At 41.2% G+C, this 26,789-nt stretch overlaps 1 protein-coding gene across 1 annotated transcript in view; it reads right to left on the bottom strand.

Annotated features, from left to right (window-relative positions):
• Positions 1 to 26,477, bottom strand: part of KISS1R (KISS1 receptor) — a 154,630-nt gene extending 128,153 nt beyond the window's left edge. The window contains exon 1 of the mRNA XM_083158301.1: positions 25,966 to 26,477. Within this exon, the coding sequence (XP_083014427.1) occupies positions 25,966 to 26,233 (268 nt within the window). The 5' untranslated portion in view covers positions 26,234 to 26,477. The remainder of the gene's footprint in view (positions 1 to 25,965) is intronic.
• Between the last annotated feature and the right edge of the window lie 312 nt (positions 26,478 to 26,789).

Below are 26,789 nucleotides of genomic sequence, written 5' to 3'. Positions count from 1 at the left end.
GAACTTCCACATTTCCTTGGTGCTTTTCTTTCACATGTCTTGAAATACTATGTGCTTTATTTTGATTTAGAACATTCCTTCTATGTTCTAAAAATCTAGTATTCAAAGAACGAATAGTGCATCCAACGTACTGTAACCCACAATCGCAGGTTATTAAATAAATCACGTACGTGGAGTTACAATTTAAAAAGCTGGTTATTTTGTGGGCTGATTTGTTAGTTGAAGAGATAAATTGCACGCTCTTATCAAATCAAGAATCCACAGGTTATGCACTTTCTCCTACCACATTTATGACACCCCACAATTTGGAAATTATTCCTAGATATTCCGTGGGGTTGTCTAAAGTGACTGGGAGCCAGTGCATTTTTAAGATTTAAATTTTTCTTGAATACTATTTTTGGTTTTTCTTCCAGTAAAGGGGCCAATTGTCTATCTGTCTTCAGGATTTTGTAATTTTTGTTTAAGATCCTTCTAATCTCATTTGAATGGGAATTTTAAGATGAACAATGGTTTACAGTTATACTCATCATCTCCTTCTCCATTATTCTCGGTTTGATTGGCAGTTTTTCTTTTTTTGTTTTTACTTTTTTTAGGTGAATTTGATAGGAGGGTTTTTCTGTCGATTTTTTTGACCTCCTCAAATGCAGACAGAAGAATATCAATGGGGTAGCCCTGATCAAGTAAAGACAAAATTAAACTCTCAGCTTGTTTTTCAAAGCTCAATGGATCTGAGCAGTTTCTTTTAATTCTCATTATCTGGCTTTTGGGTATGTTGTTAACCCAGGGGCGGTGGTGACAACTCCCAAAATTCAGGAAATTACTACAATCAACTTCCTTGACAAAGGTGGAGGTAACAATCTCACTGTTCACGATACAAAGAGCAATATCAAGAAAGGTAATGTGGTCAGGGCTAATCGTGTGTGTGTGAACTTTAAACCATACGTGTTATTATTCAAAAATTCAACAAAAAGAAGTGCTTCTGAATATCCCCCTTGCCAAACGAAAAACATATCATCTATGTATCTGCCATAAGACACCAGGCTCGCCCCGAATGGGCCACCCCAGATATATTGCTCCTCAAACTGACCCATATAAAGATTTGCAAAGCTCGGGGCGAACCTGGTGCCCATGGCAGTACCCAGAATCTGTAAGAAAAAAGAATCATCAAAAGTAAAATAATTGTGAGATAGAATGAATGCTACTGAATCCAAGATAAAGTTTCTCCGACTGTCACTCAGATCCACATCTCCAGATAAGAACTTCTCAAGGGCTTTGATGCCCAGGGAATGTGGAATGTTTGTATATAATGACTCTACGTCACATGTCAAAAAAAAAGTTTTCTTGCCAACAACATCTCTGAATATTCAACAGAAAATGAGTGGTATATTTTATGTAAGATCTGAGTGACTGTACATGAGTCTGTAAAAAAGTGTCAACAAAAGCAGAAAGTGATGTGGTAAGAGACCCAACACCAGAAATAATAGGACGCCCAGGGGGTGAAGAAAGTGATTTATGGATTTTTGGCAGGTGATAATGTGGGGATAATGGGGTATGCATTAAACAAAAAAGAGAATTATTTCTTTGTTATTGCTCCCTCATCGATACCTCTTAAAAGGAATTCCTTAAGTTTGTGGTTATAATCACTAGTAGGATTCCTTTGATAGCCTTTTGTAAAATTTTGGATAGTCAAGTTGGCGATATGCCTCCTTGACATAATCAGCTACATTTTGTATGACTGTACCTCCACCCTTGTCAGCCCCCTTAATTATAATATATTTGTCTTTCTGTAAATTTCTCAGGGCACGTCTCTCATTAGAGTGTAGATTATCTGATCTTTTAGTTTTTGATTTTCCATTAACATTATTCGAACAGAGAGATGAAAAGTCTTTAAGAGTTAGGGAATAAAATGCCTCAATGTAACCTCTCTTGTATTGGATAGGATAAAACTCAGATTTTCTCCTTAAAACAGATTTGCTTTTGTTTTTATTTTCTGTCTCGTATATTGGGACTAGGGGGTCAGAAGTTGAACCACCCTCTTTCTGTAAGTCTAGTAAAATATGAACTGCTAGCAAATAATGTTGTTCCAATACAATAGGGGCCCCAATGATGTCATCCTGTTTCAAGTTTTTAGTTTGAAAATATCTTTGTCTACAAAGGTCTCTTGTATATCGATTTAATTCTACAAAGAGATCAAAAAGATCTGGGCCTTTTGTAGGTGCAAAATTTAATCCCTTAGATATAACTGACTTTTCACTCTCTGTTAGAATTCTGTCTGAAAGATTATATAAACCGCTGTTCCTCATTCTTTTCTTAAACTTTTTGGATCTTTCTTTGGATCCTCCTCTGCATCCTCTCTTTTTTTCTTTTTGGAGAAGCATTTTGTCCAGCCAATGTCTTGTTTCTGTTTTTAACAGCAGTTCCAATCTGTTGAACAGCTGTCGCATGTCCAAAGGATTAACTACATCATTGGCCAATATATCATTGGCTGGATCATTAAATAATTTGTCATTATAATATTTCTCTCATTGGTACTAATAAAACTTGCCATTGCACACCCCTGTGCTGCCCAATATAGCAGAACCTAGTTAGAAACCAGAAAAAGATATACAGAATTTCGTCTTCTGTTTCCTCCACACAGAACGCAACAGAATAATAATGGGCCTTATTTTGGTTCATTCTTTCTGACAAAATCCTTCTTAGATGGGCAAAACCATGTGCACTGCAGGTGGGGCAGGTGTTACTTGTGCAGAGAGAATTAGATTTGGGTGGGGTTTTACTTCAAAGTGAGATCTATATTGCAGTGTAAAAATAAAGCAGTCAGTATTTTCCCTGCACAGAAACAAAATTACTCACCCAAATCTAATTCTCTCTGCACATGTTACATCTGCCCCCCCTGCAGTGCACATGGTTTTGTCCATCTAAGAAGGATTTTGTCAGAAAGAATGAACCAAAATAAGGCCCCATGTGTGATATTTTTAGACACACATCCACCCGTGACACTGTGCGGGATGGAACAGAGACTCAAAATCGGGCGCACATTAACCAATACAATTTCCTAGATAGTTATAAAGTGTTACACTTGCAGCTCTTAACTGGGGAGTATCTGCAAAACCCCAAAAGTAGGTAGAAAACTTTAGAGAATATCGCAAGAATATATAAAGAGCGCAATTGTGACACTGGAATTACTGATAAAAAAAAATATATTTTTTATTTTTTCATTTATATAATATCTTAATCTTTCTATCAACAATTTATAATTAGCATACACCTAATCAGTAGGCAGACAGGCTAGTATATTATTTTGAAACACATATAATACATTGTACATATAATAATAGTAACAAAAAAATATAAATAAAATACAGTTTAAATAAAGGACATGGACATCCAATAAATTGTTAGGCTGGCCAGCTCAACTTTAAAACACTTATATAGGTGTATATACTGTATTTTTGAATTTGGATGATAAATTTCTCCAACCGGTATTTGTTTGTAAGCAATCAAATGGGCATTAGCCAAGAACTAAGGCTAAGTATGCCACTTTCAACACAGTCTTTTTAGATGTTACTTAGTTGCCCATATCTTTAAAGGCTGTTTATGCAGGGATGACGCTTAGTTCAAACAGTCACATTGGAACCGTAATGGGAAAACTTGTTATGTGTGCTGTGTCAGATATTTTACAGCAGACCTTCAATGAGGTTAGGTGGTAATAGCTTTGTACTCCGGGCTATAGATGCTGACAGTGGGGTTTTAAGGTCAGGGAGACATGTAGATGAATTGTGGTTGCTGCTTAAAAGATGCTGAGTGCAATATGGTATTTGATTTTTCCTGCACTCAAAGGCTGTCCGTACTCACTCAGCTGGGGACGGACGCCTGTGGGAGCAGACTTACGGCCACGATGTTTCTCCTCACTGCATGCAGAAGTATGGTTTTCAGCATTCACCCATCAGTGGTGAGTAACCAGCACCGCCGTGATGTTTGTAGGTCAGCACCGGAGTCAGAATGCTTTGTAGAGGCACAGCCACATAGGGTAAGCGGAGTCCACGTCCTTACACAGGAAACAATGCCTGTCAGAGGGGCTTTCTTGACGCGTTTCTCCGACTCCCAACAATGTCGGTTTCTTCAGAAGATGCCCTTCCCCTTTCTAGGGGTCATTTTTAAAAGACTAATAGCCAATCAGACAGGTGTATTTGTTGCAATCACCTGTAGTTAATTTGTAGTTACTTAATACACCTGTGTTTAGTGTGTGCTTTGTAGCTAAAAAACGGTTACAGTTGTAAATACAAAACAAACAATACATTCATCATTATGGAAATGTTGCAATGGCAAATTTTATTATAACAAAGTAGACCAATAAGTAAAAATAAAAAGAGAGAGAGCAGTATATCACAAACGGACCTTGTTATTTTGGACAGAAGCCACTATACTAGCTAATTGTCCTCCTTCTCTTTACATAGGATTAGTAATGTTATTTTATCCCGCTTTTATCCCTAGCCGGGGTGGCGCATCTCGCAAAGCAAGAGTAGCACACTTCTCACAGTGTCGGGTTCGATTCCCGTAGTTATCAGCACAGTTTATATTTTTTATTTTTTAATTCAATTTTGCAAATAGAAAAACTGTTTACAAAGAAGGGAAGGATCTATTAAGTTTTATCATATGTCCGTGTATAACCACCTGCTCACTCTCTAAAAGAATGTGTTTAACTCGACCATATCAAGCTGGCCCACAGTTTGTGCATTTAGGAAACTAGATTATACAGATTACACGTAGTTAAAACATTAGACAATTTATGTATTTATAGAACTATATTGGACAAATTTGTAAGTAGTTAAATATAGATGGCTAGTTAACTAAAAAAGCATAGTATACATTTGAATAAAATATAAATCAATTTAAATACTATCAAGGAAGATAATCACTTCTTGGGATCATGAACCCAATACAACCCAATCACATATAAATTCTATAATGTAGTGACTAGCACCCCATTTTTTTTATAGAATTTACATATATGTATGCAAATATCAAAAAGTGGAAAGGAAGCTAGCCCGTTCTCATATAGCTCAGCCTGTAGGGCTCCCACATCCAGGACCCACAACACACCAAAACCTGCAGGTTCACACATCACCGGCATACAAAAATACCAATGTCGTTTTTTGTTCTTTATTTTTTGTGTATTTTTTTATTTATTTATAAATTATTATTCTTCTTAGGCTTCTCCATTTCTTTTTTTATAAAAAACAAGAAATAAAGATAAAAATAAATAAACCATTGACCTGTATTTTCTATGCACATATATACACACACAAATGCTTATGTTTAAATTCAAATTCCAAAGAATATTTTATGGATGTGTGTCTAAAAATATCACACATCATTATTCTGTGGCGCTCTGTGTGGAGGAAACAGAATACGAAATTCTGTATACCTTTTTAAACCTAGCCTGTAATTTAATACAACTTTATCACTTCTCCTCCCTTATTACTGCGTCATACATCTACTCCTCAGTCACATCTGTCTTGAGGAGTTTACTCTATTTAATTTAAGACTAAGCAGGGGCAGCTAAATTAGGGGGAGATGCAAGATGGCTCCCTTTTTCCTGAATTCAGTCTGGGGAACAATTTTGTGGGTCTGCACATGCATTTGGGCGAAAATACACATGTGCAGAACCGCTGTGCAAACGCCTTTAGCGAGCATCACAATGGTGGGCGTGCCAAGAAAAATGCTGGGCATCCCCATATGAACGCAGGCATGTCGAAGTCTGCTCGGGGCGGGTGGCTGATATCACATTACGTCAGCTCCGGCCTCGAATTTGGCCATGTCTGTGGCAAATAAAAGAAAGCAAGGACTGACTTTTATTTCCAAATGGGTAAAAAAAAATCATTCGATGGTCGACAAACATCGAATGATTTTTCACTCGTACGGCCACATGCAAATAGATGTGTAAGTGCACACATCCATTTGCATGCAAATGCTGCCATTCGCTCGGGGGGCGGGCAACGTTTACCTGCTTGATAAGCAGCAAATGTGTTCTGCTTAGCGAACCAACCTGAATCAGGCCCTTCTGCGTTTGTTTGTTTGTTGTGCCTGTTGCCCCACAGCTACATTTTTTTACATTTTCTCCACGTCAGCCTGTGGAGTTTTGGTGATGCATTTAAATTTAACTTCCTTAATCATGCAGCAGAAGCACCTGTAATTCACCACCTTTTGAAGAAGACACCTTAGTACACATGCAATAAAACCCTCAAATAAATGGAGAAAGGAAAGGGAAAAAACAAGGATTTTACTATTCCCTTGCACATGTGCTACTCCACCCTACAGTTCATCTCAGGTTTGAAACTAGAAAAACAGTAAAGTTTATTAAACCACAGTGCCCTATAAGGCGATGAACTGCAAAAAACGGAAAAAACAAAATGGCTGTACACAATGGGGATCATTCTGGTTGACTTGTTTGGATGCAAATTCGCACCCTTGTGAGTCAACCAAACCCTGCCTTGCGAATGGTGGCCGGCCACCACCCATAAGCAAGGCGGATTCACACGCAGGACCTGCGAATGGATGTTACACAGTGGGCACAAAGGTTAGTAGACTCTCTTGGCGCTCGTATGATAGAGGTTTGCCTATTTAGAGTAAGGGGGATATACCCTTAATCCGCAGAAAAAAACATGTATACAAGGTGGATATACTCTAAAATCTGGCGCTCCCCTTATGGACACTTTGAGAATGTTTAAAGTACTCCCCTTCTGTTGAGTATTGGTTGTAGAACCTCCCGTTCCTCACTCAGGATTTCATCCAAGGTTATAAAAGGTGAGAAAGAAAAGGCAAAATGTGTAGGATGGTTTTATCAATCTTAAGATTTCATACAGGTGAGTCAACTGATGGCGTACCAAGACTCACTATTAGAATAATTAGGCAAACATATCAAGGTTTCTTTTCAAGATAGGGTGGCGTACCCTCACTGAAATAGGAAGTTCCATATATGTAACAGTTTCTTTGACTTTTCTTATTTTATTCCATAATAAAAAGAAATTCACACACAAATAGACAAAAATATAAAAAATCGTGACAAGCTGCTAAGTTCTCAGAGTGAAGGCAGTGATGTTGTGGAGTCAACAAACCTGTGGTCCGGATCTCAACACAGGTGTGGACAAACACATCTACACTTACCTCCTCCTCAATGAGTCCTGTTGCAGTAAAAAGCACTAGTCCAGAGTCAACATGTTTTGAGATGAAATTCTCTTCCTCAGGGCTCTGGCTAGTGCATGCAGGTTGACTGGATTATATTGGTTGAGGCTCCTCCCCTTCTGGTTCCTGTCTTTTGTGACCGGAAATGGACATAGAATATAAAGTTTAATTCTCCAAATCCATTTCTTTTTACCAAGCTCAATCCCTAATTAAATCTAGTTCGGTATTCTCCCCTGTTGTTTTAAGCAGTGCACCATCCTCCTTCCACAAACGGCCGCTTCACTCGTTCCTAGCCGCGTGTACCACGTGGGCATTGGTCCTGCTGACTTCCAGCCGCGTGTAACATGTGGGTCACTGTCACTACCAGGTCAGTACCCCACATGGAGACCCGTTCGATGTTGCCGTCGGCCGCGTGTTTTGCGGCGCTTCCGTTTTATTCATTACAAGCATCCTGGGGATTCCCGCTGTTATCCTCATCGTTCTTATTTGCTCTAGTTCTCTAAAAGATATGTATAACTTCTTATGCATTTGAAAAATGGATGAAATTACTTTGGATGCCTTATAGTTGATATTGTAATGAGTCTTTCTCTACAATAGATACAAAATATATATGTAAATACATGAGGATATTAAGTTGATGACGAATAGTAAATTGATAAAGAATATTAAATTAAGTTTTTAGTAAAAGGTATTAAATCAATAATTATTAAAAAGGGGGGGGGATTCACTTCTCATATTGTATATCGAATATGCACATCTACAGAAAATATGGTACATCTATATAAAAAAATTATTGCACATCTATATAAAATATATATATAATTTTGAAGCAATAGAAACATTATAGAAAAATAGAATACTGATGGGTTTGTAAGAATTCAGAGAAACCGCTTTAGCTCAAAGTCATGATTTAATCCAAATGGGGTTAAGGTCTTCAATTTATAAATAAGTTTCATTTCAGCTCTCGCTAGACTTTGCTCTGTTTTTCTATTCCTCCAATTGCCTGTGACTTTTTGTATTCCTACAAATCTCTTTATTGAGTTAGTTGAACAAAGATGAATCACTTTGAAGTGGCTTGAAAGGTGGTGTGTGGTTAAACCTTTTTTGATATTTCGAAGGTGTTCTGATATCCTCTTTTTGAACGGACGGGTGGTTCTGCCTATATAAAATAAGTCGCAATCACATTCCACTGCATACACGATGTTAGAAGTGTCGCAAGTAATGAAGTCCTTGATTTAAAAAAAAACAACCTGTTGACAGTAATTTCTGTTGTTTTTGAATTTTCAACCTTGACGTTCTTACAGCCATTACAGAGACCGCACCGATGGAAACCCTTTGTGCAAATTAAAAATTCCTCGTATCTTCAGGCAGGGCACTTCTTAATAAGTGTTTTTTTTTAAATTGGTAGACTTCTGAAATATACATTTCGGTCTGTCAGGTATAACATTTCTCAATACAGGGTCCTGTTGTAACAAGTGCCATTGTTTTTTTTTTATTTTTTATTCTAATTCCCTATGATTTTTATCAAATTGTGTGAAAATGGCAAATTGTAGTAACATCCATTCGCATCCTTGTGGTATCCGCTCCCATCATGTGATGGCCGCCGAAGGTGCACGCAATATGAAAGTAACGCTAAAGTCCCTTATTCTATGTGTGGACACTTGGGGGGGGGGGGGGGAAAGCTGACATCCAGTGATGTCAGCTGCCCACCCCCCACACTCATGTCATCGGCATTTAGCATAAGAACACCCAGTGTTCTCATGGGAACGCCCATGAAATCCAGCCCGCCGCACCCACCCAGTGACTGCAAGGTTGGGTGTGTGCACCCGGCGAATAATTTGTTTGAATGCACATACAACAAACATCGATCCCCTTGCGAAAGAGTGGCAACAGCAAACGTATCTGAATAATAAGGTCCAATGATTGTTCATACATTAGAATATGGAGGTACTGTTCAGAAAATAGCCGCACCGAAATAACACGTATCAAAATTTATGCACATTGGCAACATATATTATATTGTCCCAAAATGTGTTAGTTTAGTGGTAAAGTCTAATTTTTTTCTCAAATCGCACTCAATTATATGTGCCCCACTGTGTTTGTTCACCTTTTGAGCTCCCATTAACTGTCCCCACAGCACCTATTAATACATTGACCTCCAGCACTGATTAACATGCTCTCACAGTACCCATTGACTTAATTCTCACACCAAGCCATTAAAAGCATCTCTTACATGCATGGCTCCTGCTGCTCATTCAGCTCCGATTAATGTTAGACAGAACTTGCATAATTAGCTGTGTCAGTGGGAAGGAAGAGAGAAGCAGGTGGCCATTAGATTGTATCTGATACAGCACATCAAGTGTTGCTCTGTTTTGACATGCACAGCCCCGGGCGCTGACAATACTGCTATGTGGTTCCATCATTTTGCTCTTACCTAGTATATAAATAATAGCTGAGGCCAGTATGTTTTATAAGGATGTCAGAGACATCCGTCATTTTACTGCCACCACAGGTCCCAGTGCCATTAGGAACCTAAGTAAAGTTGTCTCATTTAAGCAGTGGTCCCGTTATTAGCTTTGAGAATAAATATGAAGTCAGCATCAACACTAGTTGTCCATCATTTGAAAAGGAGCCTTGAAGTGGAACCTTTCCAAAAAGTTATCATTAAAACAAGGAAGGAGCAGCACAACAATGTAGTGAAACCTTGGACTGATACTACTATGGCATATGTTCTGTCCTGAAACTGTGAGTTCTGGTATAAGGCTAGTTATGGTTTTTTTTTGTCACATGCTGTTAATAATATATATTTAAGTGCAATATATGAACTCTTTTATCTAAAAATCATACTTGCCTTCTATCTGGAAAAATGTGGGATGCTAAAGATATTTTAAGTTGTTTCCACACCCAGTGGCATAAATATAGATTTTACTCCCACTGCAAAAACAATTCTGGAGCCCCCTCCCCCTGTAAAGCCTCTTACACAATACACCACACACCTTAATGGCACTTATACTATACACTGTCACAGGTAAGTTTGGTTGTGGGCCCGGGGGAGTGTGCAGTACGGGGCCCTGACTTGCGGAGGCAATGACAAAGGTAGCAGGTTTAAGATTTATTCATACACTATATGAAACAGGATATCAAAGTTATCATTGGCAATATAAAACAAGGTTTAAGGTATTATGCGCTGCTGGGTGTGCTCGAGTGCAGGTCAGTCACACTTGTGTTATGGTAATGCAGTGGTGAGCTTGAGGACTGCAGGTCAGCTGATAAGGAAGTAATTCAGAGAAGCACAGTACTTTACCGAAATGAGTTGTAGGAGAATACAGTAGGTTACCAAAATGTACTGTTGCCGAGCAGAGATTACCGAGATATACCATAGTAGCAGAGCACCATAGGTCACCAAGATGTGCCACAATGAAGCACAGTAGGTTACCAAGATATATCGTAACAGCACAGCACAGGAGGTACCATAGTAGAGCACAATAGCTTATCAAGATGTACAGTAACAGCAGAGCACAGGAGGTTACAAAGATGTGCAGTAGCAGAACACAATAGGACGACGGGACAATCCGACACACAAGATTTGCGGTACAGGTTACCGGGATTGAACTGGATAGAGCAGAAATGCATAGCAGGAGGCCAGGATGATCTGACAGAGCAGGAGGCCGAGGAGATCTGACAGACAGGACTTGCAGTGTAGGACACAGTATTGAACTGGATGGAGCAGCGTTGCATAGCAGGAGTCCGGGATCCAACTAGCACAGCAGGAGGCACGGATAAAGAGAGCCAGGCAGTGAAACAGGTGGCTATGCATAGGAGTCTCTATCAACCAGGAGCCGGTTCCAGATTGCATGCAGGTAGTTCAAAGCACTGGAAAATCCCCTGTGTTCAGTTTACTGGATATATACCCCTGGCTATATAATGATTGGTCATGGTAATTAGCTTACAGCTGAGTGATTCTAGATTTGATCCAGACCAGTCAGCTGATGTGGACTGTCATAGCTTCACCCAGTAATGGGCTTGGCGGGAAACTCAGACATTAATGGTTTGCAATGAAAGCACGAAACACCACTCAGATGGAGCTAACAGGGGTTACACTTGTAAGTGGATGAGATGATATGCGTTTCTATGCACGGCGCAGAGAGGTAAGTGCCCAGCAGGATAGTGTCACACTTTGTGGTATTGGTGGGACTGTCAGGAAAGGGGTAGCTGAGGAAGTGAGTGGATGGATGTACTGCCTTCACATAAACCAGGATAGAGGATGAACGAAGGAGAACTTGGATAAGATTGAAGAGTTTAATGATCAGGTCTTAGAATACAATCAAGGAATAATAGCACATAGCTGGTAATGAGGTAAATGAATGGTTATAACAGCGGTAACAGTTTGTATAATAATGGATAGACTGTGATGTAAAACTTGCAGATACAACGATAAGGAAGTTGAAGATGATGAAGGGGTTTGATGACCACTGTAAGAGTTCGTAGTAAAAGATAAAGACCTCGGAGATGACTGTGGTAACTTGGTGCTGTGAAGGCTTGGAGCTCTTAGAAGCAGCTAAGGATAGCTGCGGCACTTGGACAACTAAGGCACTTGGACATACTGTGGATACTGGAACACGCTGTGGATACTGGAACACACTGTGCATACTGGAACATGCTGCAGATACTGGAACACGCTGCGGATACTGGAACACACTGCGGATACTAGAACACACTGTCCTCCATCGTAGCCGCTGATTTTGCTACCTACTTTTCAACCAAAATCTCCTCTCTCAGGACTGCCATCACTGCTGCCATGACCTCACCCTCTCCCTCCTCCCCTCCTACATCTCCACTCCCCTCCTTCCAACCCCTGTCCTCATTTTACCCCACCATTGCTGCTGAAGTCCACTCTATCCTTCAATCCGCTTCTCCCTCCACCTGCCCACTCGATCCTATCCCCTCCAATATTATCCGTCGTCTCAGTCCGTCAGTCTGCTCTCGCCTGGCTCACCTGTTTAATCTTTCCCTATCCTCTGGGATCTTCCCTTCCTCCTTCAAACACGCTCTTGTCTCCCCAATTCTCAAAAAAACAAATCTGGACCCCAACTCTCCATCCAACTACAGGCCCATCTCCCTCCTCCCTTTTGCCTCCAAGCTCCTAGAACGTCTGACCTATAATCGTCTCCTAAGCCACCTTACTGCTAACTCCATTCTAGACCCCCTCCAATCCGGGTTCCGCCCTTTACATTCCACTGAAACTGCCCTGAACAAAGTCACTAACAATTTACTATCGGCTAAATCCAAAGGCCTCTTCTCTATCCTCATCCAGCTTGATCTGTCGGCTGCCTTTGACACTGTTGACCACCCTCTCCTGCTCAACACCCTCCGCTCCCTTGGCATCACTGGCATGGTCTTCTCCTGGTTCACCTCATACCTCTCCGATCGCTCCTTCTCCGTCTCCACTCCGAGCTCCTCCTCTCCTACTACCCCGCAGCCAGTCGGTGTTCCCCAAGGGTCAGTCCTTGGCCCTCTCCTCAGAGAAGATGCCGGAGGCCTGCTGTGGACACCCGGGGACTGCGTGGACGCCGAGGGACACCACCGGATACCATCAGGGGACAGGTAAGTATGGCTAAACAAATTTATTCCAAAAACTCGTGGTCCCGAGCATTTCGGATAGGGGATACTCAACCTGTACAACCAAACCGTGAACACTGGAAGTGAAGATATACATCTACATGTAAAAAACAACATTAGCTTGTTTTAGAAGTAAGAAGTCTCAATTAAACGCAAAGATATGGTATTTAGGATGTGGTATTTGTTATTGATTTTAAGGAACATTTCACATATGTGAAATATGTTTTAAAAAAATGGACCATTGTCTGTTTGTTTTATTATTCTCTCAGTGAAAGAGTAATTTTTATATTTAGTCATTTTCACTATGTGTAAAGCATCACTTTAGTCAGATTAGTTAAATGTGTTTGTATGTACTCAGAATGGTTTAAGGCAGGCATGTCCAAACTATGGCTATCCAGCTGTTCTGAAACTACAAGTCCCATCATGCCTTGCCACAGTTTTGTTATTAGGGAATGCTAAAACTATGGCACGGCATGCTGGGATGTGTAGATTCACAACAGCTGGAAGGCCACAGTTTGGACATGCCTGGTTTAAGGTGTGCTGATGTGTCAAAACAGACTTATTCACACAAAAACAAAGTTACTTATAGGGGGGAATTTAATAGGATGCGAGATTCAGAAAGTGATTTGGTAAGAAATGTCGGTACTTGTTTCCTAGCACGGCGCCCGTCGTGGGTCATCGCATACCTTAAGTTAAGGTATGCGATGGACGTGACCGACGCGATTTTTGGGCTATTTTTAGCCTTTTTTCCGACAATTAAAAAATTGCGTCCATCGCATGCCTTAACTTAAGGTATGCGATGCGACCGACGCAATTTAACATTGCATGCATTGTATTCAATGTTAAATTCCTATGTAAAATCAGGTCCATTGTATGCCATTATAGTGGCATACAATGCGACCGATGCGATGGACCCGATTTTACATAGGGAACAATGTTAAATGGCCCAATGGACCTGCTTTTTTATTGTATACCCACCCTGATGGGTAATTTGTATGTGAAATGCCCTCCCATTGTTAACGCCACCCCACGATGAACGCCAACCCGAAGCGTGGTGAGCACAGCGAGCCCGCGCGGGGCGGCGGTACGCGTCCTCTGACCTTTTCATACCCCCACTATCCACGTCGGCGTGGAGTTGAATTTATATAGTGTGGTGAGCGCAGCAAGCCACCGAGCCAGAAGCGTGGCGAGCCCCGCGAGGACGCGTAATACCTATGAAGTAATGCGCGTCCCTTCGCGGGGCTCGCTGCGCTCGCCACACTATATGACATCAACTCCACGCCGACGTGGATAGTGGGGATATGAAAAGGTCGGAGGACGCGTACCGCCGCCCCTCGCTCGCCACGCTTCGGGTTGGCGTTCATCGTGGGGTGGCGTTAACAATGGGGGGGGGGGCATTTGACCCTTCAGGGTGGGGATACAATGAAAATTCGGGTCTGGGGGGCATTTAACATTGGGGCCAATGTAAAATCGGGTCTCAGGGACCACTTTGCATTGTTTTCAATGTAAAAATAGCGTCGATCGCATCACATGCGATTTGGATGCATACGATGCGATCAACGCAATTTTTTAGGACCCGATGGATACAATTTTTAATCGCTGGCGCCATGCTAGGAAACAAGTACCCAAATGTCTATTTTTTTTAAAGCGCCAATCATTTACACTGCAAAATTAGTATGATTTTGCAGTGTAAATGATTGCTGCTTTCAAAAAGCTGGAGATTTCTTACCAAATCTCCCACTTTCTGAATCTCTCATCCTATTAAATTTCACCCTTAGAATTTATATAGTAAGTAGGTACGGAATGCTATGAAGTAATACATTTAGGAATTAATAAAGTCATTGGTTAGTGCACAATAATGCTAACTCATCCTGATGAGTATACCCAGTTGGCGGGGTGACTCAATGGATTGGATATAGATGACATTTCTTAATGTTAAATTGTAACATGCAGAATAGATGAAATGTCCCTGTATATCAGGGATTGGGAACCTTTGGCACTCCAGCTGTTGTTGAACTACACATCCCAGCATTCCCTGCTACAGTTTTGCTATTTGGCAATGCTAAAACTGTTGCAGGGCATGCTGGGTTGCGTAGTTCAACAACAGCTGGAGGGCCAAAGGTTCCCCATTGCTGCTGTATATAAAGGGTACACAGTCCCATAATATTTGCAATGACATATGTGTTTTATTTATTAATTGGTTGGACCTATACATATATATATATATATATATATATATATATATATTCAGGGCAGGCGACAGGGGGGGTCAAGGGGGACAAGTGTGACGGGCCCCAGAGATCTTTAGGGCCCCAGAATTTCCATGACCCAGCACGGCCACTACCTGTAGTAGCTGGCCTGTCAGTGACCTTTGGGGCCCGGCCGTCTACTGTGCACCATCTGTTTTTGGCTGAGTCTGACTGACTCACTGTGTGCCACTGCCGTCTACTGTGTGTGCACCCTGCCACTCGGTGCGCAGAGCCATCTACTGTGTGTGTGCGCATGGCCTGGGGCTGCACCCACCGCTGGTGCTGTGGCCTCAGTCTCTGGCTCCTGTACTTTTACTGCGCATGCATGGGTCGTATGTTCCACACTCTGTGAAAGACCTGCGCTGCCTGCTCGTAGTGCTAGGCATTCTTTTGTAAAAGTGACAGGCCAGCAGCAGCCAGAAGCCAGCAGGACGTAAACGAGAGAAGTCCACACCTGAAAGCAGGTTATGGAGCAAAAGGTTAAATGAGGCTCATGCTAAAGAGCGTTGTGTGGATTTGGGATTAGGTGGGGCCCCCAGAAATATCATTGAAATATCATTTCTGTTGCCGTCCCTGTATATATATATATATATATATATATATATATATATATATACAGGAACGGAGGTGCGGCACTCTGGCCTTGTAATCAAAGAAACGACAGTACAGTGTCTGGTGGTCAACGTTTCAGTGCTCGTTTATTGGCACTATCATCAGGATAATAGACAGGTAAGTGCAGTGACATTTTATAACATTACAGGTGATCAAGAGGTGGGAGTGGTAACCGGCGTTCACCAATCCCAGGGGATTTCACGTCAGCTAACCACACCCACCACAATGTGCATACTTCACACTAATAAAGTTTTTGATACAAAAAATGGGCCTCATAAGGAAAAATACAGAGACTTTTGTCTCTGTATTTTTCCTTATGAGGCCCATTTTTCGCGTTTAAAATGTCTCTAAGTGCTGCACTATACCATCTCAGCAATGTAACAGTTTTTTTCTCTTTCTGTTTTTATTTCAGCCAATATCAGGTCGTGGTCTTGGCACTGACTCCAGGAAGCCTGTTGCCTGGTAACGTGATGCTTTGAGAGCGTGCATCACGTCACAGGCTTGCGGTATCCCGGCAACGGAGACGCCGGACCGGAAGTGCGTCGGATGACGACTTCCGCCCGGAAGCTGTGAGGACGCCACGGACCCGGCTGACTGGCTGTACACTTAGATATAAGGTGAGGTGATTGGTTTTATTACATGTACTGTTACCTGACGACGGGGGCTGTGGACCCCCGAAACGTTGTTCATTAAAATTGCATTATTAAGACCTTCGAGTGCCGTTCCTTTGGACCACCCTTCTGGACCCATTTGTTGTTTATTCATTCGGCTAAAGGCACCGGGGCCTCTGACTGTCATATTCTGGAGTGCCAACTCGCAGCAAGTATATATATATATATATATATATATATTTATATATATATATATATATATATATATTTCTCAATATCAATAAGAGGTGTGTTTAATTTCTTTTTATTGAAGCAATGTACAATACCTGTTAGTTATACAAAGATATGTTCAAATTGTGTACATATATACACCAGTACATAAATTAAATAAGATTATTGCATGTTTTAATGTTCTACATTAGCCTTTTACAATTATATTGAAAATAAACAAAAGTTCTTCTCTATTGTTTAAACTGATGATCTATAGTTCAGTGCAATTGAGACAATACATACTTTTTTCCCCCGCAAAACCCAACTTTTTACATCTAAATGTAAAATATCACACGTGAATAGGTGGATCCCCTCCAAGCACCCTATCATATACCATAAGGTATTGTTTAAGGACTCATGTATTTGTGTTTTTATTGGGGTTGACAGTATTGCTATGTAGCTCTCCCACATATTAGAGATGTGCAGGCTCTGATTTACTCTGATTCCAAAGCAGGATCTTATTGGCTATCAACTGTCAACAACTGTCATGTGATTTGGGATAGCCAATAAGATCCTGCTTTGAAATAAGAGTAAATCAGAGTAAATCAGAACCTGCACATCTCTACCACATAGTGAATCATATTTCCACTTTCTTGTCTTTCTCTAACATGACTCCCACCCATTCCATTCTAAAAAAAGATAAAAAAGTTTTGAATAATGCCAAAGAAGAAGGGTCAAGGTCAGCGGCGTAGCTTTGTTTGGGGCGCCCCCCCGCCGTTAATAGGGGGGGCGCCACCCCTCCCCGTCCGTCCGGCCGCGCCTCCCGTGCCCCCTCCCCCCATTGCTGCATGCTTACCTGTCCGCGCGTCCCGGCTCCCCTCCTGGCTTCAATTAATTCTATGCAGACGGACCACGATAAAATGGCCGCCCCCATACTGCAGACAGTTTCAGAGAACAGTCTGCTTTATGGGGCGGCCATTTTATCGTGGTCCGTCTCCATAGCATTGATTGAAGCCAGGACGGGAGCCGGGACGCGCGGACAGGTAAGCCTGCGGGGGATGTTGGGCGAGGGGATTACTATAGCACCGCAGCCCCCTTGGCGCCTCCATATGCACAGCGTCCCCCGCAACCGCGGGGGCTGCGGTGCTATAGTTACGCCACTGGTCAAGGTGTATCCATAAATAGATTTCCAGTGACATATCTTCAGACTTGCATCCAAAAAAAACTTAATTAGGGGACACAGCCATAAGCAATGGTAAAGGTCTGCTTGGGCTTCACCACATTTCCAGCGAGGGGAAAGGTATGTTTATTGCAGAATATTAATACACATTTCTATATATGTAGAATAAGAAAGAATTTCAAATTTTTTGGTAAGTGCCTTTAGAATATCCTTTAGCTCTATATTCTGGAAATTCTCTTTCCAAGCCACCAACCCCTCTGATCTTGAAGAAACATCTAGTCAGTTGAAAGTGTTTATACGCGATTGAGACGGCTTTCTTAACCAAAGGTTCTCTTTTACGCATTTCATCCTCTGGATTCTGCCAATCCGCAGGAGAAAAATATCTTATCATGACACTCCAATAGTGCTGAACCCAAAACAAAAATGCAATTGGGTATGGCTCTATCAATAGAAATGTTTCCACTACCTACTGGAACATTATGGGCCTCCAATCCTATGTATTTACTAAATTCCCCACATTAAGAATTCTTCCTGCTCTCCATATATTATACGGATTGTGTGCTCTACCTTCTTGAAATTCTGAATTGCCTAGGAATGGAATAAATAATGACCTATGAGAATTCACATTATTTTTGTGTCTCATCCCCATCCAAAGCTTTTTTACATACAGTACCATAAAAGTTGGTTTTCCATGATATGGGCTGTAATTTCTTGATCATGCACATGCAGATAGCTAATGAAATCATTACCTAGCAGAATTTCTATTTTAATATGCATTTATTGCATCGGATTGTTTTGTTGTTTTCAATAAATTTAGGAAGTATGCATATCACAAGATTAGCAATATGTGAAGAAATGAATCTAGAAGAAACAAAATAAAGGTCGCTATCCACAATACTATGAAAGTAGATACACAAAATAAACTGTTATACAATCACATATCTGCAATGCAATTGCACTTACATTGCAATAGCAACGGGGGAAGGGACGTTGCATGCTGGGGAGCCTTGGCTTGTGCTGGACGGCCCCCAGCATGTGAGAAATAGCAAAACTGTGACATACTGAATCAGGCCCATAGTCCACTAATGTGTACACAATTGCCTTTGAGCTTGACATGAGTCTCATGTGTATCTCTTTTCTAACTTTGGGCCTGATTCAGATGTGGTTTGAATAGAGGTGTATCTATTGGGGATTATTCATTAAGGGTCTCAAGGCAAACCCTTTCTTTAATGGGCAAAACCATGCTGCACTGCAGGTGGGAAAATGTAACATGTGCAGAGATATTTACAGAAACAAATTAACTCACCCAAATGTAACTATCTCCACACATGTTACATTTGGCCCAACACTGCAACATGGTTTTGCCCATTAGAGAAAGATTTTGCTTTGAGATCCCTACTGAATAACCCCTGTTTGGTACTTTGCACATACATTAGTAAAGGTCTGCAACTTCAGTCCCACTACAGTATTAGACTGTAGCAAAGAGATGGCACCAAGATGGCCTTTAGGAAATATAAGCGGGCTCAAAATAAAAGTGGTGTATCTTTCCAGATGGAAAGAGGCTAAAAAGGTGTTCAGGCATGCAAAGGTAGAAGCTGGAGAGAAAATGGCCTAGTAAGTTGATAAAGAGGGCAAAACTTTTGTTTAAGTACATAATTGAAAGGAGAAAATCAAAAATACTGAGTCTGGTTGAAGGAGACAGATCCCCGTAATAATTATTTTTGCTCAGTATTCACTACAGAAGGTGCAAGGATATTCATAAAAATAAAGTAGATTAAAGTACATTTATAGAGGAGAAGATTCTAACAGAACTCTCAAAACTAAAAGTATATAAATCAATTTGGCACGAATAGGATACTAAAAGAGCTTACATGTGTGCAGGTAACACCATTAACAGAATTATTCAACCAGTCACTAGATATAGGTGCAATTCCAGAGGACTGAAAAAGAGCGAATGTTGTACCACTGCTCAAAAGTGGAAGCAAGGAAGCAGCAACAAACTACAGACCAAAAAGACTTACGTCAATAGTAGGGAAAAATAATTAAAAGAAAGAGTTGTGAAATATCTTAAATCAAACAATTTACAAGATCCCAAACATAATGAATATACTGGGGGAGATCATGCCAAACAAATCTTATTGACTTTTTTCACTTAAATAAAATATCAAGGGGGAGCATATCTAGACTTTAGTTAGTTATTTGGCACTGTCTTACATTGCAGACCCACATATAAACTCAAAGGTTGGATTATAAAACAGTTAAATAGATAAAAACCTGGTTGCAGGATTAGTAACAGAGAAATGGCGTGCATTCTATGGAGGGATATGTTACCCATGGAGTACCCATGCATCTGTATTTGGACCAGAGCTCTTTAACAATGTATCTTCGTTGGTTACATTGCAAATGGCATTGAACAGAAAATATGCCTTTTAACAGATGACACAAAGATATGCAACAGGGTAGACACACCCTGAGTGGTAAGAGAAATGATTGAGTGTATACTTGAGGAATTGGCAAGAAGGTGGCAACTGCAGTTTAATGCTAAAAAAAAAGCCATATGTGCAGTAGACAAAAAATATAGGAAATGGACATTTCCCAGAGAACTGTAAATATGCAGCAGAGTAGTGCTCAGTCTACTGTGCAGCTAGATAGAGACTGCACACCAGCCCCCTTCTCTCTTAATACACCCCTGCTTCAAGTACATGTTGCATAAGCCCACATTGTAGTTTTTACAAAAAGTCAATGCAGATTACAAATCATTGTATTATAGTTCTTTTCATATATATAGCTTTTGTGAAACAAGAACAAGCTCATGTACAAACTATTTTACGTATTTAGTTTCTGATTAAGTGTCAAATTATAACTGTAGTTGTCATCAAAGATTAGAAATTGAACTGCACTTAGTACTAGACATTATTCTGAATAAAGTATGTAGTCTGTAATTGCTATAAACATGATTGAGAGCTATGGCTAAGAAAGACCCCAAAACTGGGAGAGCTTCCACCCAATAGGCAGCATTGGATTATGCTTTTGTAATAGGACTCCCTTTTGAATAACCATAAAAAAATACCTCATAGAGGTTTATTATAAGCCTTTAAAGGAATCATACCCACGAAGGTTGAAATCATGCATTCAATGTGACTTATTAAAGATGACTAAATTAACCTAAAGCTGATAATATATATGTTTAAAGGTAATTTTGCTTTGCTGTCATAGAGCCCCGAGTGTATATTATCAATAGCATTACCTGTCAGTATGCTAGAGTGGCGTTTCATAATCATGCTCTCTGCATAGTGAGTACACTATTTAAAATTAGATACAAAATAGCTATAGTCTAATTTTATCTGTATGATTAACGTCCTAGACTAAAAACGTTGATCCTATCCAGAAGCCCACTGAAAGGTGGCAGACGTTTACCCGATTTGCAGAAGTATTATTTGACTACCCATTTGAGCCAGGCCCTCATTTGGTTTGCTCCCCCTAGCCTACCTTGGGTGCAAATAGAGTTGGCGGAAGCTAAGCATCCATCACTTATTCCCATTCTATCTCCCTCTGATTTTAACCCGTTCTATCTGACTTCAGTGTGCCCACCAATTTCGGTTTAAAGGAAGAATTTTGCTACATATGTTGGAATTGCCCCAAAATCCGACCCTTCTCAACAAGAATTGAGTCTCTTTTAAGCAACATATTTCACCTACATATCATCCTTAATCCATGGTCGGCACTGTTGGGAAACCCAATAGAGGGTCTTGGTCCTCCCTCAATTAAATTAGCCCTTCAACCTTCCCACCCCCCTATGCAAATGGTACTTTCTAAATTATGGTTTGTTTTTTTCTATGGAACGAATTACCCATTCTTTATATGATATTATTGGTAAATTTGATGAGATATGGTCCCCATAGTTCACCTACTCTGCGGGCCCTTGTCTTGGGATCTGAGGTATCAGGTATAGATTGTTCAAAATTTATTTATGATATGACAATCATTTTACAGACCCAACCCTGCTGTATGTCTGTTTTGGCTTGGTGACCCCCTCCCTTTCCCTTTATCTTCCTCCCCCTTCTTTTTCCTTGTCTCTATTCCCTATCTTCATTCACTTTACTCTCTATTTTTCTTCCTTTCTATAACTATATGATTTTCTATTTTGAATTGTGCTATTGAATTTCAAATAGGCTTTGCTTCTCTCGATGCAAAAGCTGTATGTCTCATACTGGTACTGGATTACTATGCACTGTATTACATGTCTTGTATGGTTATTCATGAAGCACTACAATAAAATCTACTTTAAAAAAATTGCTATAGTCAAACAAACTCTACTATGTTCAAGTGGCTTGCAATTGGCAAAAGCTGTTTCAGACATGGTCATGCCAATTTATTCACGTAGGTACAGCAGCTCTTTCATTACTACATGTTTAGTTTTATTGCACATTTCAACATTTTATTTGCATGCCTTGCCAACTGCTATGTATCAAAAAATGGTTTTCCATTATGAATATTTACTAAATTTTCACATACTATAAGATACTGGACAGGATGCATTATCTTCAAACCTTCAGGAATGCAGTTTTTGGAGGTTTGACCACAATACCTGTATGCATCTATATATGGTGTTACCTAATAGAAGCCCAGTGGTAAATGCAGGTGGGGTTTCTGGGTACCCAGAGGCCCCCTGGATGGACCAAGCTTTCTTTTTCAGCTGTATGTCTCCATGTTAACAGTGGAGTGGATGGCCAACAATTGGAGCTCCGCCCCTCATGGCTTTATTGGCACTATTCGTGAAGTGGTGAAGCCGACATTTTCTGTGGCAACCTGTGCCAATCTAGGTGAAGCAGATATTATGGGGAGCCATATTTATGGGGAAGTGTGTTTTATCCATGGTTTCAGGTCTATGTTCCACAGTGAAGAGAAAATGCTACTATGCTAATAACCACTCGGTTATTCTTTATTCAAATATATCCCTTTTAAGGGTGCATAGCTGACACTCAGGCCACAGTCTAGACATGCTGAGTTGAAAAATATTGGGTCTTTATCACACGATTATTCTTGGATGACACAAGAATGCTGCTCCGTGCGATTTGTACATCCACCAACAGTGCTATACTCCCCAGAGACAAACCTACCTGCACAAGCAGTTGTAGTTACACCAGAGTCTAAATAAAAAATTATAGCACTCTGGATTAAAGAGAACACAATTGTATCTGTACACTGCCACAAAATATTAAAGATATTGATAACTTGTAATCCTGGAGGGGCCATTGCTAACATTGTGACAAATCATGCACTCAAATTTTAGTTGTGGTCCCCCCCCCCCAGTTAGCATTCACTACTGCAAAACACTAATCCCAGAAACACTGATTCACATACTGCCACTTACCCCCATTCTATACCAACACCCCAATCCCAGAAACCATCACTCACATACTGCCCCTTATCCCCATTCAATACCAACATCCCAACAACACCAAGTAATAATTCCCCCCACGTTCACTGACAACTTTGATGTACCTGCGTGTGGTTTCCTTGCTAGATATCCATCCTTAGGCTGGGATGGGACTCAGGAGTGGGTGCACTGTGAGAGGGAGGACTGCGGCAGATGCCGCCATGCGCTCCCTGACCATTCCTACTCTGGGGTGCATAAGCAGAACCTGGAGCAATGGAAGAAGTCAGGGTACCATCTTTACTGCTGGCGTCTGTAAGTGATTGCCTTCAGGGCCAAAACTAGGATTTTTGTCACACGGGGCAAGGCAGTAATTTGGTGCCCCCGCAGTTGTGAAATAATAAACTATGACCAAAGAGACTAGGAAATGTTTGTACAGTATGTATTATTATTCCCACCTGCCTACCTGCACTCAGTCATGCCCCTGTCACATATGCACGTACCCTGCCCTCATATAAACACCTGCCCACTTCTACATCCCTAGCCTTACAACGTGTTCTGCATATTTAAATACATTTTTAACAAACACACTATAATAAATATCACCACAATAAATAGACCAGACATAACATTCAAAATCAATATGTGGTGATGTAATGTAAATTTTTTGAGCTGCCCCACAATTTTTGATAAATAGGTTCAATTGCTTACCACAGGCTTGCAGCTCCTGGGTTTAATGCCCTAAGCTATTCAACTACAAGCCAATTTGCATGAGCAGTAAGCTCATGGCTAATACACATTAACCCATAGATTCTATAGCTAGGGGCACCACTGGTCAACCAGATAGTGCGTACACACTAAACGATATTGGTTACCAATATCATTCAGTGAAATCTCCCGCTACCTATGAACATGCAGGTCATTGGCTGCATAGCCAAAATTGACCTGCATGTTCTGAAGATGAGGGCCAATAACAATATACAGGAGCGCGCATCATTAATTACACAGCAGACTTTTTTTTTAAAGATATCGCACGGAAGGATGCAAAGTCGACTAGTGTGTATGGGGTTCTAGTTAAGTGCCTGCAGCTATGTGTTAACTAGGCTTACCATACCCTTAAACCAGGAAACTAATGAATTACACATTCTGTGGCTGTCTTACTTCAAGCCTGCATTTAACCTGTTTTTAGTCAGTCAGAGAACCTGTGATGCATCTTGGTTTAAAGTGATGGTACAGTAATTCTAGGCATAGGCATAACATGTTCCTTGCAGCTACAGTAAGGACAGAATTCCCTACTTACCGCAGTAAGTGCAGCGGACAGGCTTAGCTCCAGGCTCTTAACCCGGGACCTACAAGCCCGTGGCATGCACCACAGGTAATTGTATCTGGCCTTAGTGTTTCTTTCTTCCTTTCTGACACAACTCTATGAACACACGTACAATACGGTAACCAGGAAAATACCCATAAGAACAAAAGCCCACCAGGAAACTATATCATGGCGGTGGTGTTTTTATTCAGGTGCAAATTTCCAGTGGGCTCCCTTCATGTGTGTTCTTTTCTAGTTACCTTCATGATATATGATCAGCCTTAGTTCATAAAATTTATGTTGGTGGGGGTTTTCCGTGTGGATTTTTTCAAGAAACCGTACAGTACACCAGGTGAAGATATTTCTTAGCACAATCATTTATAGGCAAGTATGTGTAGGAGTTTGAGGGCTATACTTATAAAGGTAATAAAGACCTTTTCTACTGCTTGTTAGCCATTTGAAGATGGCATTGAGTACACTTACCAGCGGCACTGGCAGACTGGGAGCAAAACAGGGTAAAGACTGTTTTGTCCAAAAGTGCCGCAGTCAGTCGGTGAATTAGCAGCTAATATTAAGAGGGTCTGTGTCACACCCAGCGGCACTGCTCATGTGCCAATGTGGTACATGCGTTTTACTGATGCAGATGTCTCTCACTATTGTGAAAGACATCTTGGAACAGTTAGATGGTGAAATTTAATAGGACAAGAGATTCAGAAAGTGATAAGAAAGTTTTTAAAGCAGTTTTTAAACACTGCAAAATGAAATTGGTTTTGCAGTGTAAATGATTGCCACTTTAAAAAAAACTGGAGCTTTCTTACCAAATCTCTCACTTTCTGAATCTATTCCCCCAGAAAGTATTTTCGGTACTTCCTCATGTTTGCGGATACGTCAGTAACTTTAGCCACTATATTCACCATTGTCCCCTGCTACATAAGAATTTTCGGTGAGGGAACTGTTACAAATCCTGTGCCCACGCCACCCTCCTGTGTCCATGCCACAATCTATTACCTTTAGTCAAGCAAAGCGGAGCGAGCCACCGAGCCTAAAGCATGGTTAGCGAAGCGAGTTCAGTAGTATGTTCTGTACCATAAGCGGTGGTCGCAAAGATGAGGAAGTACTGTCTTTTCGGTACTTGTGTAGTTTCACGGTGCCAATATGGCGCCGTGCGTCTGAGTCCCCTTACGGGGCTCGCTTCGCTCGCCCACGCTGCGGGCTCGGTGACTCGCTACGCTCGCCACGCTATTTAAAATCAACTCCATGCCAACATGGATAGTGGAGGTATGAACTATCCATGTTGGCATGGAGTTAAGTTACTTTTTTTAACATAGTTTGTGGCGAGCGTCGAACCCGGAAGTAGCACGACACCATGCTGGCGCCTTGAAACTACACAAGTACCGTCTTTTCCAATATATACTTTTACCTTGTGGTATATACAAACTTTAGTAAGTGAATTAATCATCTGACCAATTTTGCTAAACAAATGCACATAAAATAGATATAAAACGACAAGTCCTGATATATATAAATGCCTTCAACACAAAGAAGCTCTCTCCTAATACAGAGCCTATACAGTTCTAGAAAGCTATGCACCACTGATCAGATGTAGCATTACTTACCTATGTAGAAGTTAGTGACAGTCCTCATTTGCTTGTGTTTGGAGATAACATAAATGACCAATGAGTTCCCAGCAAGTCCTACCACCATGAGCATGGCAAAGAAGAGGGGGACAAGCCAGGCGTCCACCAACTGGGGCGGTTTGGGTGGGTCCATCCGTCCCTCAGAGACGTTGTTACATGTATACAGCATCAGTCCCACGCAGGAGTCGTTAGAGAACGGTGCGGAATAGTTCTCCATCTGAGGGCTGGATGGGAACTCCTGCATCATGCCTCCAGGTGCTGTGTTTGGAATCCACGGGGCGACAGTGTCAGGGTCCTCACTGCTATAAGCAGAATGCACAAGCAGGAGGTGGACCCTTGAAGACTGCAGGTTCTGCAGCTACAGTATGCTGGTGAGTGTCTCTCTGGCACCAGGACCCGAGCAGGACGCGCACTGTATGAGTCCGGAGCACGGGCACCTGTACGCCGAGAGTCAAAGCTCCTTGTGCCAGGAGCAGATGCGGACACGTGACGTCAGTAGCTGCCGCTCATAAGCACAGCGGTTACACGCTGCTGCTACATGTATGTAGCTCTATATAGGGGCACTGCTTGTGCGGGGAGTTCCTGTCTGGAGGGACACCCATATATTACTGTAATCTTAGAGATAATTGAGTTTGGGCAGCGCGTTTATATGTTTGCCTAAAGCAGATCATTGCTATATATTCTATATGCATACTCTGTAGTATTATGGTGAGGTCCATACACACTGGGCGACTATGCCCAGCATGTATGGACAGCGATGATAGCATTCATCGCTGCGGGGAAAGCCACTCAGTGCATACACA

The sequence above is a fragment of the Crinia signifera genome, chromosome 1 (genome assembly GCF_055691185.1).
Source record: "Crinia signifera chromosome 1, ASM5569118v1, whole genome shotgun sequence".
Lineage (NCBI taxonomy): Eukaryota > Metazoa > Chordata > Amphibia > Anura > Myobatrachidae > Crinia > Crinia signifera.
Note: the sequence above shows the minus strand (reverse complement) of the source record. Positions and strands in the feature narration are given on the sequence as shown.